Raw genomic sequence first — 18810 nt, 5'->3', positions numbered from 1 at the left:
TCATTTGTTTTGATTATTGAAACTCACCAATAGCTTCTGCATTTTCCATCCTAGGCTTATACTCGAGTCAATTAGTTTTTCTGGTTTCCCAGGTAATAATTAGGTGCCTCGGCTTATACTCGGGTGGGCTTATATTCGAGTATATATGGTAAGTGCAATACAAACCAACGAACTTCAATGTGTAGACAGTATAAAATGTTCCTTGAGGTGCTTTCAGATATCACTTTTTCCCACCCTCCTTTCTATTTCCAATTGATCATCAATCTGTCCACTCTATCACCCTTACAACATCCTTCTCCCTTGTCTAAGTTACCTCACTTCTTATGCTAATAACCTTGCAGCCTGCCCCTCTACTTCTATCATCACTACCACAAGGCCGCTGTAACTCATTTCCACAAAAGTCACTACTATCACTGCAGATAGGAATCAGAGTGTGTCCTTCCCTGGTTAAAGCCTTCTAGTGCCTTTCCACTGTATCATCTATCCAGTTGCTAAACCATAAATCAACCCAATTCATTCGCAAGTCCCATCATGCTGGCTCTACAGCAACCAAGTTCTATATCTCCCTCTCTCTTTATCTACTAGTACTGCGCCTTGGGAGAAGCCATGGCTTCCTTTCTCCGGAAAAGACAGAGGATCAAGAGGTTATCCCAGATCCACGCACAAGAAAGGCATTGCTAATCTAAGTGGGAATCTTTTCCCACCAAGCTCAAATACCGCAACACAACACTGCCATTATCTCCCGAAAGGATTTGGCACAAACATTGAAACCTATTTCCACCGTGCTAAGAAAAGACTACAAGTGGCACAAATTCTTCTGTCTAGTTTGTGAAACACCAGTGTTCCATTGGAGAATCATTTTAAAAGCCACTGAAATAAAGGGGAAACTAGGGGGGAAGAGGGATTGTGTTATGTTATTCACAGCTCTACCTCATCCCTGTAGCAGTGCCTGCCACACAGAAGGCACTCAGTACAAGTTTTTCTAGTGAGCGTTTAGCTATTTCTGAAATATTCCGAATGAAATACAACAAAATCATATCTTAAGTCATTTCAACTAAACTACGCTCAAAAACCCCCACCAGACTTATTATACTAGCAAGGCTTAATCTTCCTTCTGAAACAAATAGCACAAGGCAGTGACATTTTCAAATGAACTGGGTGTCATCCCACCGAGCTTCCAGTGTACTTCCTCTACACAGAGGTAAGCAGGTGCAAGCACAGGCGCTAACGATCAAACGGTGAGAAAGTTGAGTGTGGTTTAGCTTGGTTTTTTTTTTTTACAACGGCTGAGAAAAATGAGGGCAAATTTACCTTTAGGGAATTGTAATCCATCTACTGTCTTCTCTAACACAAAACCAGGAAATGACTGTATTACCTACTGATGGATACATGTATGTGCACTGATGTAACAACTGGTCTGGAGAATATGTCAGCCGTTGCCTGCCCAGCACCCAGCCTGGGAACTAAGCTCCTGTGTACTGGTCGTGGGGAACCGTTGGTTCCTAAGTCACAGTTCGCGGTTGGTTTGGAGGAGGGCACATGGGCCACACTGGACTAACCACATCATCTGCAGCAAACCCAAGCCACACGGAAACTGAGTCAGGCCCTCTGTCAAAGTGGAAACCCATCAGGGGTTGCAGGGTCAAATCTGACTGCCATTGCAAAGCCAATGAAAGTGACGCCAGAAGAACCAGAGGCAAGGGATGAAAAACCCTCACAGCCATTTCTGTGGTTCCTGAAATTTGGCTGTATTCTTGTACTTACTACAACCCAAACATTTGCTTTTTCCACAAGTCTACGAATTTCCACTAGGGTGTCAGTAATCCAAACTAGTTTTCTCTTTATGATTTTGTTTAATTTATATCATATTTAACTAATTCCAACTATTTCACAACCTCATCTACCCCAAACAGGAAAACCACTTAATTAGTTGTAATTATCCATGAGTTGCAATTATCAGTAATCAGTTAAGTAGTGTAATTATCATTACCCTGTAATGATAAAAGCACTCAACAAACAAGTAACAGAAGGAAATTTCCTCAAGAAAAGGACACCAGAAACAGCCCTCAAACGACATCATACTTTAATTCTAGACTCGCAGTGATTCTCGACCTTCCTGAGGCCGGGACCTTTAACACAGTGCCTCATGCTGTGGTGACCCCCAACCATGATTGTCTTCGTTGCTACTTCATAACTGTAATTTTGCTACTGTTATGAACTGGGCGACCCCTGTGAAATGGTTGCTTCTCCCCCCACCCCCCATGGGGTCGCGACCCATAGGTTGAGAACCCCTGAAGAGATACCGATTCATTAGGTTGCAAATAGAGCCCAGGGAGCACTAGGTCCACTCCATCCCCAGGCGATTCCAATGACCAGTTAGGCTAGGGAAGCTAGGATTTAGCCTATCCAGGCATGTAGCAGTTAGGGAAGAAAAAGACATACAGGGTATCCAGAATGGAAAGGAAGAAGCCAAACTCTTATTTGCAGGTGACAGGATCATGCAGCAAGAAAATCCTAAGGAGCCTACTAAATACATGTTAGCAAGGTTGTAAGACACAAAATCAATATAAAAATAAAATAATATACTTGTACACTAGTATAAAACTCTGAGAAGAAAAGAGGCATAAATCTGCATGACCTCAAAGTAAGCAATGGTTCCCTAACTATTCACAGGGAAAGCACAATGAGCCAAGAAGAGAAGACTGAGCGTGGTTAGAATCTTAGAGCTTTGTATTTCATAGGGTGCCGTCAAGACAGTAAAAGTGAACTACAGGTAGGATACTGTTGTTGTTGTTGTTGCAAATCCTGTATCTCCTTCTATTGATTCCAGTCTCCTTACAATTCAACCCCAAACAAACAACTTTTAAAATGGACAAAAGGTATGAAAAGATATTGTTTTTAAAAAGGCATACCAATAAACACATGACAATGTCAATCCCAGTGAAATGCCACTTCATTTCCATTAGGATAGCTACAAAAGACAGACAATAAAAAGTACTGAGAGAGCGTGAAGGAGGTAGAACCCTCGTCCAGTTCCTATAAAAGCTAAATTCAGTTACTCGACAAACCAGCAAATGCACGCCGAGGTATACACCCAAGAGAATTTGAAACAGGGATTCCAATAGATACTTGTATGCCAACATTCATCTAACATTATTCCTAGTAAATAGTCTAAATCATACAAATGTCTATAAATTAATGGATGCATAAACAAAATGTGGGAAATCATCCAATGGAATAAAATCCTGACACATGCTACAATGTGAATGGAGCTTTAAAACATTAAATGCAGAAAAAACAAACTTGCTGCCATCAGGTTAATTCGGACTCATAGCAGCCTTACAGAACGCAGTAGAACTGCCCCTGTGGTGTCTGAAGCTGCAAATCTTTGCTGGTGCTTCATCCTTTTCCATGAAGCGTTCAGTGGGTTCAAAGTGCTAACCTGTCGCAAGGGTCCCTTCTTTAAAACATTAGGTGAAGTGGAAAGAGCCAAAAATCAAAGGCTACATGATATTTGATCCCATTTATATGAAATGTTCAAAATAGGCAAATCCATAGAGACAGAAAGTAGGTGAGTGGTTGCCAAAGGCTGGGAGGGAAAAGTGGAATGAGGAGTGAATGGGACATGACTGCTAATGGGAGGATGTTTGCGGGCAGGAGGGTAATGAAAATGCTTTGCAATTACAGAACAGCAATGATTCCATGACTCTGAATATAGTCTGTTCACTTTTTAAAGGTAAATTTTATCTCAACTGAAAAAAACTTGAATGAGGAGGGGAAAGCCTCTAAGCTACAAGAAAGTACAGATCAAAGATTACACCCCATAGTCCGTATGTATTACCCTGCCAAAAACAACTACCCGTGGTCTCTTAGTCTCTCTTTACACAGGAGTGTAGAAACCTGGTTGTATGGGTTCCAATGGTAGCTGATTAAGAGCTTCAAATAGAAAAAAACAAATGCATAAATGAGCTCTGAATAGGGAGAACAAGAGCCCTGGGTGCCACACACAGTCCTAAGAGAAAGGTTGGCTGGTTGAGCCCCACCAGAGGTGCCTCGGAAGTCTCCTCCCTGTCTCTCTGTTTTTACTGAGACCCCTAAGGCGGGAAAACTTACGGGGCAGAGGCAAAAATCAATCCAACAGCAACTAGATCTTTTTAAAAATAGGTGCCATTTTAAAATTATTTTTAAAATAAGGGAATAAAATTGGTATAGATAAGAATACTGACAGTGCGGTAGAAAAAAAAGCAAAATAACTTGTAAGCACAGCCCAAAGGCATTTACGATACAATTTTATGCTGTGGTGCCCAGGATTGCTTTTATATGACTTTTCTCGTCAGTTGTAATTCCCACCAAATGCTTGCGTGGGAATATGCAAACAAGGAGCTGATAGCCACCAAGGGGACTGGACCGCTTAATAATGCATATAAGTACATGGTACTCTCATGGGAGTGGGTCAGGAAATTAAGGTGTGTGAAACCATAATGAGGTTACTGGTCTGTTTTCCATCTCACTAAGCTTAAAACAATCCATTGCAGAGGGGAAAGAGAATGCTTCACTACCACTCGGAAAGAAAAGCCAGGAGTGGAGTGTGTGAGAACTTCTGAGACACAAGAGGCACCGAGAGCTTGAACACTGTAGTCAGCAAGAAGCAATGGCAGAGAAATGGTGGGAGCAGGAGACAGTGCAACAGGCTGACTGACCCGTGGGAGAGCAAGAGTGCCTTCAGGTAGGAGGCTTACTGGAGGAGTGGAAAGCCTTGGGGTCAAGCCATATGGCTAAAGGCTCTGTGACACCTGCCTGAGCAGAGCAGTGGCCAAGCTAGTCCAAGAGACCGAAAGAGGCCTAAGAGGTCAAGCGCCTTTGAGTATGGCCCCCAAAAGCTGTCTGACTAAAAAACTGTATCCTGCTTCATTCCCGATTCTGAAACCTAACCTGTTACTTTCCTAATACAGCCAATACCTGTGAATATGGCCTGTGCATCCATGTAATCAATTATAGACCACTGCCGAGAAGTAGAGCAGCAAGCAAGAGCCAGCTGGGTGAGAATTGGGGGACAGGTTCAAGGGTAGAGGTAGGTCTGACTTCCACATCACAGCAACCAAGTGTGGACTGGACGTTACTGCCGACAGTGGTTTTCTCCTCCCACGGGAAGTTATCGGTCTGACGCCCCTTAGCCCACCAAACCATTCTTACATAAGCCCTGCGCAACCCCAGGAGGTATTTTTATTAAACCTGCTATGCTTTTTTTTTTTAATTAAAAACAAAAAGCATAGTTCACTTACAGAAATGCCATATTGGAGGAAGGCTTCAGTTGGAAAAAACAAACAAGTGGCACACATGTTTTCGTTAAAATACAGCAGGTAAGAACAAAATGGTATATTAGATCCTGATATATCAGACATATTATTTATGCCTACAGGATTAACAATAAGATAGCAAAAACCAATCTATTTTTTCACAGTGCCAAGCAGCGCTCTTCTAAGACCTGACTGTCACTCCCAGCAAGCCCACAGAGACCGTGTCATCCAGGTGCTGTGGAGTCCACGTCCCCTGGCAGTGGCTCTCTGAGCACTCCCCTACAGTCTCCCGGCTGTCATCTTTGCGGAGCAAATCACCAGGGCGCTCCTTAAAATTAGCATGACTGCAGCTTGATTTTATTGATGGGGAAAGTGAGGCTCTCAGGGTTAACTAAGTGGCAACAATAAGATCAAGGCTGGACAACTGATCTCAGAGTCTATCCTCCTTCTAATACTCTTGCCATAAGCCTGCCCTGCCTCCACCCCGGGTGTGTGCGAGGAGAGCTGTGTGCCAGAGGGCTTTCGTGGGCTCCCTTACATTAGATTGCCTTTCTCAAGGGCGAGGCAACGGTCGTAAAGAACAGCTATGCTTTGCTCACCATGCTCCAACAACACAGGGAACATCTCTACATTTTATTTCACTATAAAAAACATTCTTAAAAAAGCAACAACAACCTGTTCTATGCTAGCTATCATCCCATACTTAAAATTTACCTAACATGCTTCAGCTTCTGGCAAGATCTGATGTCTTCTTTACTCCCAAGCTCAGATGTACCTTAGCCTTCTAGCCTGCCTTCTTCCAACTCACCTACCCACACTGTCACAATCTTTGAGGTCTCTAAAGACTGTTCCAACCCATCTCCATGACTTCAAGTAATAGGCTGTTGTTCACAGGTAATTAAATCTAGTCACGCTAGGGATGGCCCAATGAGTTCCAAGACAACCCTTTTATATAAAACACACCTTTAAGTCAAATGTCATCTTTTTATTTTTAGCATAAAACTAAAACAAACTAAACTACTTCTACTCATTGTCCATTCAGGTAGTCACGGACCTGAATTAATATTTGTGTAGTGTGCTCCATTACCTAGGCTGAGAATTCTCCTCATACATTCTTTCTTTGCCCTCCTTGAAGAGGCTTATGGTCTGCTTAGTTTTCTTCATCAAATTCTCCATGAACACCCTAAAATACTCATTTTCTCCAAGTGTTTCCATCTTCCCCTCATATCTTGACAAGACAGTACGGAGATGCTGGTAGGTATCTGGCAGCAGGTCTAAGATATAAGGTGGGCTATTCTTTAGCGCCAGCTTTGGGTTCTGACACAACCGCACCACCTGCAACAAATGGAAAAAAAGGGCTATTACTTGGAGGATAGTAAGGACAATTTCCCTTTTTGAAGTTAGGAAACAAATTGGTTATGAAGTATGTGCTCTTTTGCAGAAATAGATAAAATAAGAAATCATGTATAGACCCCACTGTCCGTAGGCAATCATTTCACAATTTTGTTGGTTCCCCCTAAAAGCGTAAGTCCATGAAGTCCTGCTGGAGAGTGACACTGCAGGAGACAGGGGGCAGGAAGCTCCAGAAATCAGGCCCTCCACCCACACAGATGACCTACTGAAACACTTGTAACAACCAGAGGAGAGCTTGAGGAAGAGGCTGGTGAATTTTAGTAAAACTGACCTCTTACACAGGGGCCTACGACACGGTCATGGGGCCTTCAGCCTGTGTTCTTGGTGAAACACGGTGGTGGCAGAGTGAGCAATAAGGAACTCGTCTCTCAAAAACCAGGGTTGTGTATTTTGGTTGCTAATCACTGCTTTCAATTGTTCAGGGGCTACTCTGAGGCTGGCCATTTTCCAATCCCCAGGAACTGAAATGGCTTCCTAGGGGGCCTCTGTTAAAGAGACAATGTTGAATTATTAGAATAAAGTGTTCTTGTGTTGAGGGAGTACTTAAGTCGAGGTCCAATGTCCATCTGCTACCTAAATTCTTAACATATAGATATAAGTACACCGATCTATTTCCCTCTCGTTATACAGAAATACAATTACATATGTACATGCCTGTATTTAGACCTCTATAAATGTCCTTTGCCTCCTGGTTCTTTCCTCTATTTCCAGCATTCTGTGATGCTCACCTTTCCAACACGATCGCTGAAGACAAATGTGTGCATAAACAAATGTGGTGAAGAAAGTTGAAGGTGCCTGGCTATCAAAAGATAGAGCATCTGGGTCTTAAAAGTTTCAAGATAAACAAGTAGCCATCTAGCTGGGAAGCAACAAAGTCACATGGAAGAAGCACACCAGTCTGTGTGATCATGAGGTATCAATAGGATAAGGTATCAGGCATCTAAGACCCATAACAAAATCATACCAATGTGAATGGGGGGGTGGGGGAGATGAGGAGTGTAGACCCAATGCCCATCTGTAAATGTGGTAGTTACATAACTGTCAATTAGAGAGGATTACAAGTGAAGGGGTGAAGTCTAGTCTGTCAATCAGATTAGAGCCAATGAGGTTTCTGTGTAGGCATGGCCTTCTCCTGAGAATTCTGGGAAATCTGGTATTTCCTCTTTGGAGGTGGGAGACTCCCTGCTCACACCCCGGGAGACATAGGAGCTGACAAGACACATGGACCCACCCTGATGCAGAGACCCCTGCCAGCACTGAGATGTTTCCAATGACACTGGATACAAAGACTTTCTACCCACTGGTTTGAGATCTTCTTACATTCAGCGTCATTGCATGTGTTTCCTGAGTCTGAAGAGGACTTTATAGATTGGTAGTGGACATATGGGGTAATATTGGACTTATGGATTTGATCTGGACTGGGCTGGGATGTTTTCTCAATGTTCAATTGCTCTTGTATATAAATCTCTTTCTTATACACATATGTTTGTCCATGGATTTGTTTTTCTAGTCTACCCACACTAACACAGTAGACAATTGGACATACCCTCATAGAAGGGTCACAAGGAAGAGATGAGTCAGTCAGGGTGCAGTATAGCACCAATGAAACACACAACTTTCCTCTAGCTCTTTAATGCTTCCTCACCCCACTATCATGATCTCAATTCTACTTTACAAATCAGATTAGACCAGAACATGCACACTGCTACGGATAAGAGCCCCGAACACAGGGAATCCAGGATAGATAAATCTCTCAGGGCCAACAATGAGAATAGAGAGACCAGGAGAATTAGGGGAAGGTGGGGGAAGTAAGGGGGACTTGATAACAAGGATCAACTTATAACCCCCTCCCAGGGGGATAACAACAGAAAAGTGGGTGAAGGGTGACAGAGGACGATACAAGACATGAAATTAATAAGTTATCAAGGGTTCATGAGGGAGGGAAGAAGGGATGGAGGGGGAGGGAAAAATAAGGAGCTGATACCAAGGGCTCAAGTAGAAAGAAAATGCTTTAAAGGATGACGACAACATATGTATAAATGTGCTTGACATAATGGATGAATGTATGGATTGTGATGAGATGTAAGAGTCCCCAATAAAAGTATTTAATAAAACAAATAAATAGACAATGCCCCTTTTTGTCCTTTTCCCTTTGGAAGCCATTCACAGAGGGCAATCTTTATTAGTTCGCTGGCTGTCCACAGAGATAGTAAGGACTTCTGTGAGCATACACAAGAAACACATACGGCAAAAATACTTTAGGCCGCTCGAGATTTCAACAAGGAAAAATAGCAAAAATCCCTAAGGGGCAAAAGAATTAGCTTTCAGAGCTACAAGGTTGTATTCAAATGCTAGTTCTCAACAAAAATTACAAAACATACAAATGGTACAGCTCATTAGCATTCCCAAGAAAGCTCAGACACTGGAATTATCGGTCAAAGACATTAAATCAGCTGTCTTAAAATAAATTTGGTGAGCTGAAGGACCTCATGGATAAAGAACTACATGAAATATGGAAAAGTGCCTGAGAGACCTGTTGGAACTTCATCAAGTGTTCAAATATATATTTATGCCCAGAAAGCTGCCTCATCCGGGGGGGGGGGGGTTTAAAACACTAGCCTGCCTCTCAACTAGCCCCATAGCAACAAAAGGCAGGGATCAGCAGCCAAAATGCACAGGGCTACACAAGTCCTGGAGCCCTGGGGACACAGTGAGCTACTCACCACAGGTCAGCAGTTTGAAACCACCAGCCGCTCTGAGGGGGAATGACAAGACTTGTTACTCCCCAAAAGATCTAGTCTCAGAAATGCACAGGGCCACCCTGTCACTCTGAGTCCAAAGGACTGGATGGCAATGAGGAGAAAAAGGGGGGAAAGAGGGTGGGGAGCACAAAAAATACTTGAAGAAATACTGGTGGAAAACTCCCCTATTTGTTAAAAGCAATGAATATACACAGTCAAGAAGCTTATTAAATGATACACCTTGAGATAAATCACAATCTGTTGAAAATCAAAGTCAGAAACTGAATTTTGAAAGCAGCAATACAAGGAATCTCCAGTTAAGATTAGCTACTGACTTCCCTTAGGAATGGCGGAGATCAGGAAGCAGTGGGATGGGGTAAAGTTCTGAAGTAAAATACACTGTCAATTAAGTATTCAATATCCCACAAGGCTACTCTTTAAGAGGGAAGGAGAAACTAAAACATTTCCACATAAACCAGCGGAAGGAGTTTTTACTAGAGTTTACTAGCCGTTAGAGCTGTCGACAAAAAATGCTGAAAGTAATCCTCACGGATGAAAAGCCTCAGAAAGTAACTCCATCAAAAAGAACACTAGTAAGGTAACTTTACAAAGTAATATTGTGCTCTGGTTTGATTTATAACCTCTCTCTTCCTACATGATTGAAAAGGTATATGCATAAACAAGTTACATATTTATGTTAATCAGCTTACAACATAAAAATATACAGGAAAGCATGGTGATGCATAAGCAGTGTATACTACTGAAATTAAGTTGATAGTATTCAAACTACAGTGTTTTAAATTTAAGATGTTAATTGTAATCACCATTAAGAATGTTAACATAAACGTGTGTATATGTGTGCGTGTGTGTGTGTATATGGACCCCCAACCCCTTCTCCCCCCAAAAAGAAACCATCACATTAAGTTGACTCCAACTCCCAGTGCCCCTATAGGACAGAGTAAAAACTGCCCTGTGAGTTTCTGGGGCAGTAACTTTACAGGAGCCTCATTTTCTCCCACAGAGAGAATGGGGGGTTTGAAACGTTCACCTGGAGATCAGCAACCCAACACACAAGCCACCATGCCACCAGGGCTCCTTTCAAAGATAAGAGGGACATCTAAATTAAACACTACCAAAAAATCTAACTAAATACAAAAAAGCAATTATGAAAGAATGGAGATACAAAAATATATATATACATATATACAGAAAGCAAATGGCTAAAGGGCAGGGTTAAATCTTTTTTATCAGTAACTGATATATGTAACAGTTATAAATGTAAACGGATTAAACCCTTGCATTTAAAGTAGAGCTTGGTAGATTGGATTAAAAACAAAACAGGAACATCTATATGCTGTCTACAAGAAACCATTTTAGATATATGGGCACAGAGGTTGACAGTAAAAGATTAAAAGAAGTTCCATGCAAACAGTAACCAAAAAATAGTTGGGAGTAGCTCTATAAAGGGACTTCAAAAAGTTTGTAAGAAAAAAATGGGATTAAAAGATAGTGGGATTTTTCTGGATCTTTTTTTTAAGTTCCATTATATTACTGTCAACCAAAATAGACTTTACATCAAAAAAGGTTTTAAGAGACAAGGAAATGTCCTATTGGTAAAAGCATGAAAATGTATCATTTATAAACATATGTGAACTAACAATAAAGACCCAAACATATTAAGCAGGAAATGACAGAATTACAAAACTAAATTTCCACAATAGTTGACAATATCAATATTGCATGTTTAATAATGGATGCAACCTGACAAGCAATCAATATAAAACTACAAGACCTAATGGGCATACACAGAACACTCCAGCCTACTAACATCAGAATACACATTCTTCTCAAGTACAAATGGTAGAACATAGGGTAGGCCATTAAGAAAGTCCTAATAAAAAAATTTTTAAGTTGAACACAAAGTATCTTTTCTGATCCCAATGGAATAAAATAAAAAGTTAATTGACAGAATAAAGTGCAAAACTAGGGGAGGAAGGGTAAAAAGAGGAGCTAATACCAAGAGTTCAAGCAGAAAGACAATGTTTTAAAAATGATGATAGCAACATATGCACAAATGTGTTTGATACAATCATTATAAGAGCCCCCAATAAAATGATTAATTTTTTAAAACCTGAAAATTTGATTAATGTTTGAAAATTAAATATATTCAAGCAACCATCTGGAAACAAGAAAATACCTTGGGACAAATGAAAAAAACACTCAATATACCAAACTTAAAGGATACTTACTGTGAATACAGAAAATTTACAACTATAAATGTATATATTAAAAAATATAAACTGCTAAATCTAAAATGTAAATCCTCCACCTAATGCATAATAAAAAACTTTAAAGAAAAACATTTGTAGGTATGCATGTACATGTGTGTACATATATATAAAATCAATACCTAACTATATCTTAAGGAATTATAAATAAAAGAGCAAACTAAATCTAAAGATAGTATAAACCAAAATTCACTGCCATCAAGTCAATTTTGACTCACAGCAACCTGACAGGGAACAACAATCCCTGCTGGTTTCTTAAACTGTAAATCTTTATGAGGTAAGAAAACCTCATCTTTCTGCCAAGGAACCACTGGTGGGTTCAAACTGCTGACGTTGCAGTCAGCCGCCCAACACACAACCTGCTATGCCACCAATGCCCTTTACGTGAAACACAGAATAGAAAAACAATCACCAAAATTAGCACAACGACTTTTTTGTTCTTTAAAAAGATAAAATTGGCAAATTTCTGACTAGTTTGAAAAAAAGATCAAGTTCAAAATACTAAAATCAGAACTCAAAGTGAAGATATGTTACTACTGATTTTTATGGAAATAAATAGGAATTATAATAGAATGCTATAAATAGTTCAATTCTAACAGTGTATAGAACTAAGGAAAATCTATCAAACTGACCTAAAACTATTAAGAAAATTGAGTTAGTAATTCAACTAGGTCAGATGGCTTCACTCATGAATTTTACCAAATAATTAAAAAATTAACACCAAACCTTCTCATACTCTCAAAAAAAAAAAAATTGAGGCACACGTCCTAATTCATTATGTAAGGCCAGCGGTAAAGCACCACATGGCAAGAGCAACCACACACCGATACTTAGGACTAAAGATGGAAAAATCTTCAACGAAATACTAGCATACCAAACTCAAAAGCACTTAAAAGGATTATACACCATGACCAAGTGATATTTATTATCAGAATGCAAATATGGTTCAACTTAACAGAAATCAATGAAATCAACTACATAAATAAGGGGGTATGGGTAACATGATCACTTCAATTTTGCAGAAAAAGCAGTTGACAAAATCCAACTTCCCCTTTACCCAATCGCGCTGGGACAGTGCAGAACCGCTCCACCCACAGGATTTTTTTGGCGGCGATCTTCTGAGAGAGGCAGGTCTTTCTCTAGCAGAGTCTGGGGCAAATCTGACTGCTGAGCTTTGGGTTAGCAGCTCCATGTTTCAGCACTGGGGCCCTTCTTCAACATTCAGATAAAAAAGCACATACATTTAAGCTAACATCATACTCTAACTAACAGTGGTGAAAGGGTAATGCTTTCCCTCTCAGAGCAGGAATAAGTGAAGAATGTCTAAAAATATATAATAATCTGAAGGGGAAAAAAAGAGAAGAATGTCTACTTTTGCCATTTCGATTGAGCGTATCACTAGAATTCTAGCAAACAAGGTAGACTTTCAAGTCGGGAAGGAAGCAAACATGATCCTTCAAGTAGAAATCCCTAAAGGCCAAGAAACCCGTTGCCGTAAACTAATTTCTACTTAAAAGGGCCCTAGAGGACAAACCCATAAAAAAATTTTTTCTTTTTTGAAATTATGATTTGGGTAAAGTTTACAGAACAAATTAGTTTTCCATTCAACAATTCACACACATTTTCAGGTAACACTGACTGCACAATGTGACAATTGCAGTTTCCCCTCTTCTCTGCTGGATTTAATCACCTCCCTTGGATCCCGCCACAATCTCCTTTGGTTGATTATTCTAATAAGTGCACACCTCCAGGCGTACTGTTCACCTTACAGGTATCATCCCACTGAGAACTGGGCCCTTGAGAGGGTTCCATTCAGGCGAGTCTGTAAATCTTTACAGCTGTGGAAGCCAGCTGCCACACTGGTCTCCTGTAGAGTGGCTGGTGGTTTCAAACTACCAACCTTTTGGTTGGTAACCAAACGCTTTCAACCACTGCACCACTAGGGCTCCTCAGAATCCCCTAAATATTGTTTTTTAAAGGTTAGTATAAATAAATGAATTCAGGTAAGTTGCAGGACATAAATCCAACACAACACATTGAAAAAGAGATGTGTTCTCCATACTTGCAAAGAACAATCTGAAAGAAAATTGAATTCCATTTAGAAGAGCATCAAAAAATATATAACACACACAAGTATATATAATACTTATGTAAATTTAATTAAGGAGACAAAAACTTGTATGCTTCAAACAACAAAAACACTGCGGAAAAGATTTAAAGGTCTAAACAACCAGATAGACAAAGATAGGAAGACTTAGTGATGTGAAGATAACACACACTAAACTGATTTCTTGAGTCAATGCAATACTTCTCAAAATCCCAATGGCTTTACAGAAATAGAAAAAAAAATTGTAAAGGTCATAGAGACTAAGAGAAAGGTCAAATGGAACCTAGAGATCCTCAAATTCCAAAACAATCTTGAAAAAGGGCAGAATAAACTTTGAAGACACATACTTCCTAATTTTAAAATTAGCTACAGAGCTACAGTAATCAACATAATATAGTATTAAAATAATAATAACAGTGTGGTATTGGCACAATCTTAAAGATAACCCAGAAATATAATCTCACTTGGTTGGTCAACTGATTTTTAAACCAGAATATAAAGTAATTTCAATTAAAAAAAACAAACTAACTAAAAAACACAGTCTCTTCAACAACTGCTGCTGAGAAAACTATAACATCCAAAAGAATAAAACAGGGCCTGATCCCACATACAAAAGATAACTTCAAATGTATCCAGGACCGAAAGAAAACAGACACATAACATTTAAAACTTTTTATTATTTTAAAAGAAAACATAAGCAAAAATCTTTACAACCTTAAATCAGTCAATGATTTCTTAAGATACCAAAAAGCACAGGCAATAAAAAGAAAAGACACACTAAATTTCGTCAAAAAATTGTTAAAACTTTTGTACATCAAAGGACACCATCAAAAGAATGAAAAGACAACTCATAAAATGGGAAAATATGGGAGGGGAGAGGCAAGAGGGGGAAAATGAGGAGCCAAGGGATCAAGTAGAAAGAAGATATTTTGAGAATGAAGATGGCAACAAATGTACAAATGTGTTTGACACATTGGATGGATGAACGGATTGTGATAAGAGTTGCATGAATCCCTAATAAAATGATTTCTAAAAAAAGTGGGGGAAATACTTATAAATCATACATCTGATAAGGAATTAAGATCCAGAATGAACAAAGGGCTGTCAAAAAGTTGGTGGAAAAATAGGATTAAAGACAATGGATTTTTTCCACCAACTTTTTAAAGCCCTTTCCTATATAATGAATTCCTACATCTCAACAATATTTTTTAATTAGAAAATAAGTCAACCAATTAAAAAATGAGTGAAAGAGTTGAGTAGACATTTCTCTAAAGAAGATATACAAATGCCACTAAGTACATGAAATGATGGTCATTATCATCAGTCTTGGTTTCAGCTTTATCTTTTCATTAACCTTACTTCTGATTGAATGTGGGTATTGCATATTTAGAATTATAGAAACAATCTGAGACTATGAATAATATTCATTTGCTTCTGGCCAAGGACTAGGCTAGGGACACTAAGAATCCCAGAAGATTCAAAGCTGGGCTTTTTCTTTTTTTAAATTTTATTAGGAGCTCTTACAGATATTATTACAATCCATAGTTTCACTAGATCAAGCATACAATTGCTGCCCTCATCATTTTCAATACATTGTCTTTTCTTCTTGAACGCCTTGGTATCAGCTCCCCTTTCCTCCTCCCTCCCCCACCCTACCACCTCCCTGAGCCCTCAAGGTTATGTACTACTATTCTTTTTTTGCCTTAACTTTTACTCTTCATATATCCATTCTCCTTAAATTGTGCGGGTCATTCCCTTCGAAGGGGCTATAAAAACTTTGTTTCACCTTTTCTCCTAGATCTAGGCCCCCCCCAAGAATCAATCCCAAACACCTAGGGTATTTCTCAGGGATGTCCACTTAATTTTGGAAAATCCTACTCAGTTTCTCAACTATCACTATCAATCCTCAAGGGGGGCAAAGCGACCTTAAACATCAGGTTCACCTCTCAAAGCATCCCCGTCTTGCAGAATTTGGGCCCCATCATTCCCCACTGCTCTGATATCCAGTGTCTTCTGGCTTTTCTAATTGTCAGCAGGCCATTTGGTTCAAAGCACCTTAATCTACAATTGGTGGAAGCAAAATTATGACAAACTACTCTTTATTTCACAGTAAAAAACAAAAATCAGTAAATAACATTGCCCCCATCATCAAAAATCCAATATAAGACATCATCAAAAGGAGTAAATAAAAGAAAAAATGTCAGCAATAACACATCAGATAAGGGACTAATCTTGAAAATCTATAGAAAACTGCAACTCTTCAGCAATAATCCAATTTAAAAATGGGCAACTGACATGAATGGAAAGTTGACCAAAGAAGACATCCAAGGGGCCAACCAACACGAGCAGCTCATAAAGCAAATCAACACAATAACGAGACATCAGCACATCTCCCTAATACCAACATCGAGAGCAAAATGTTTAAAAAATGAAAACCAGAAAGTACCAAATGCTGGAGAGGGTGTGGAGAGACTAGAACCCATATACTGCTGGTGGAACTGTGAAACTGTGCACCCACGGTGGCAAGCAGCATGGTGCGCATCCTCAGACAACTGGGGATAGAAATATCATGGTTTAGGGGACAGGGGACCCCAGCTCCAACAGAGACTTAGAAAGAGCATTTGTTAAGGCGCAGAAGAGACAATGGCAACACAAAGACACAGACACATCACCCAGAGGAAGAGGCCATCACCAAGAAGCTGAAATGGCAGCTTTGAAGGTTCACAATGGAGACTCATAAATAAGGGGGTGGCGGGCAAAGGAAACTGTCACAAATGCACAAGATCAATACATCACAGTCACAGGTGGGTCTACAGAAGTAGGAGGGAGACCATAATTGGGACCCGTACACTGGTTCACATACATAGAAGGGTTTCCAAGATTGGTCCAAAGGCCTTCCCACCAAGACAAAGGTTTTCATACCAAAGACAACAAACTCTGATGGGTAGCCAAGGGGAGGGAAGAGGAAGCAACAGGCTAGAATGGACAGGTGTTAACCTGGGTGAAGGGAAAGAGAGTATTTCCAGAAGAGAGAGAACGGGCAGGGCAGTCTATTGGGAGGTTAGATAAGTAGTTTTGAGTTGTTAAATACAAAATGGATTCACTGAAATGTAAGCTCCTGCCTAATTCACAATACAAAAATTTTTACCAAAAAACTCATTATAAACTTTTCAGACATATCAAAATGGTTCTAGTCCACAGATATGCAATAGCATGGCTTAACCACCCCCATTTTGTTATAACATTCAGCTTTCCAGGTTTTGACTATTGTAATCATTTCTGAAAAGAGTGTTTGTATACACTTCCTTTTTCTATACATCAGATTATTTCCTTAGGATAGATTCCCTAGAAGTGAAATCCTTACATCCACTAAGAACAACTGCAAAATTCCAATTTAATGATTAATCAATGACTCTTCAAATGATAAGCCAACATGAAAATTTTAAAACTAGGTAATTCATTCTCTGTACACCATTATCTTGCACTCTTAAAAGTAGTCCTATATATAAGCCTGGAAAATAAAGGCAGACTGAATCAACAAAAATACTTGATGTATGAATATTTTAACAGTGTTTTAAGAAGCACTCATCCGCGTTTTAAGAAGCACTCAAGTGTTTCAATAACAAAGCCAAGAAAAAAAGACTCCAGATCAGCAGACAGACAGCTATATTCTAAATGCAAACACAGCTAAGAATTCTTATTAATAAAACAAATACAGCCAGCCTGCAATTTACAAATGACATATTCCAAAAACGCATTGGTAAGCCGCCGGCGGTTTATAATTCAGAATATATTTTTCAATGTTGTTGCTGTTGACAGGTGGCTCACAGAGGCCTGTGTACAAGAGAAAGAGACCAGGCCCGAGCCTGGGCCATCCTCACAACTGTCATGCTTGAGTCCATGGTTGCAGCCACTGTGTCTTCTTTTTCACTTTCTGCTTTACTAAGTATCATGTCCTTTTCCAAGGACTGGATTCTCTTGATAACATGTCCAAATTACATGAGACAAAGTCTTGCCATTCTCGTTTTTAGGGAGCAGTCTAGTTGTATCCCTCCTTCCAAGACAGATTTCTTTGTTCTGACAGTTCATGGTGTGTACTTTCTTTACTGTTTGCCAACTCCCTAATTCAAATGTATTCTGTGATTTTCCTTAGTCAGTGTGGGTCAAGTGCACCTTAGCCCTCAACGTGACAGCATTGCTCTTGAACAATTGAAAGAAGCCCTCTGCAGCAGATTTTCCCAATGTGTTAAGTCCTTTGAATTACTGGCTGCTGTGTCCCTAAGTGTTGGTTTTACAGTAGGTTACAATGGTGGGTTTCTAGCTTAGACCAATGAGGGAGAAGAGGTCTGATATCCAGACCAAGGAATCAAGATCCCCTAAAAGCTGCAAGGGGGGTAGTAGTATGGTTGAAGAAGTTTGTTTGTTTTTTTCTTCAAAGACTAGGGAACAGATGTTCCACCCGGAGAGAGAACTAGGAGACAGAAAGCACTAGCAAAGCTAAAGTCCCTGGTAAAAGAATCAGAAATGGGCTCTAGACCACAGCAAAGACTGTCAAAAGGTAAAGACTATCTTCAGAGAAGGAGAGAGGTTCAGAAAGAATGAAGCTGTTGTGGACATGGACACTGTCATTGCAGGAGGATGTATCAGATCGTTTTGAGGTGGAAAAACAATTCTGAATTTGAGAGTAATCGGGCAATAAAACAAACAAATCAACAAGAAAATGCCATGTTCCATGTAGAGGATTAAGATAAAATAACCCAAAAAACAGTAAGTGCATTGGTAGAATTTCCCCTTCCATGAGAGACATCTGAGGTTGGTCAATGGCCTTCTAGCACAGCCACCACCCTACCTGTTCACACCAGCCCTCATAACACACCTGATGTAAAATATCATCATGGATTAAGAAAGGCCTCCAAAGCACTTAATACATGTTTTCCAACTAGCACCTTGTACCTTCCATAAAA

At 39.8% G+C, this 18810-nt stretch overlaps 1 protein-coding gene across 2 annotated transcripts in view; it reads right to left on the bottom strand.

Moving 5' to 3' along the window:
- Window positions 1-18810, bottom strand: part of CBL (Cbl proto-oncogene) — a 103347-nt gene that overhangs the window by 68187 nt on the left and 16350 nt on the right. Inside the window, exon 2 of one of the 2 annotated variants that reach the window (XM_075546707.1) lies at window positions 6385-6632. The exons of the other annotated variant lie outside the window; for it this stretch is intronic. Coding sequence (XP_075402822.1) covers window positions 6385-6632 — 248 coding nt within the window. The remainder of the gene's footprint in view (window positions 1-6384; window positions 6633-18810) is intronic. 2 annotated transcript variants of the gene reach the window in all.

Source organism: Tenrec ecaudatus, chromosome 4 (genome assembly GCF_050624435.1).
Source record: "Tenrec ecaudatus isolate mTenEca1 chromosome 4, mTenEca1.hap1, whole genome shotgun sequence".
In the NCBI taxonomy this organism is placed as follows: Eukaryota; Metazoa; Chordata; class Mammalia; order Afrosoricida; family Tenrecidae; genus Tenrec; species Tenrec ecaudatus.
Note: the sequence above shows the minus strand (reverse complement) of the source record. Positions and strands in the feature narration are given on the sequence as shown.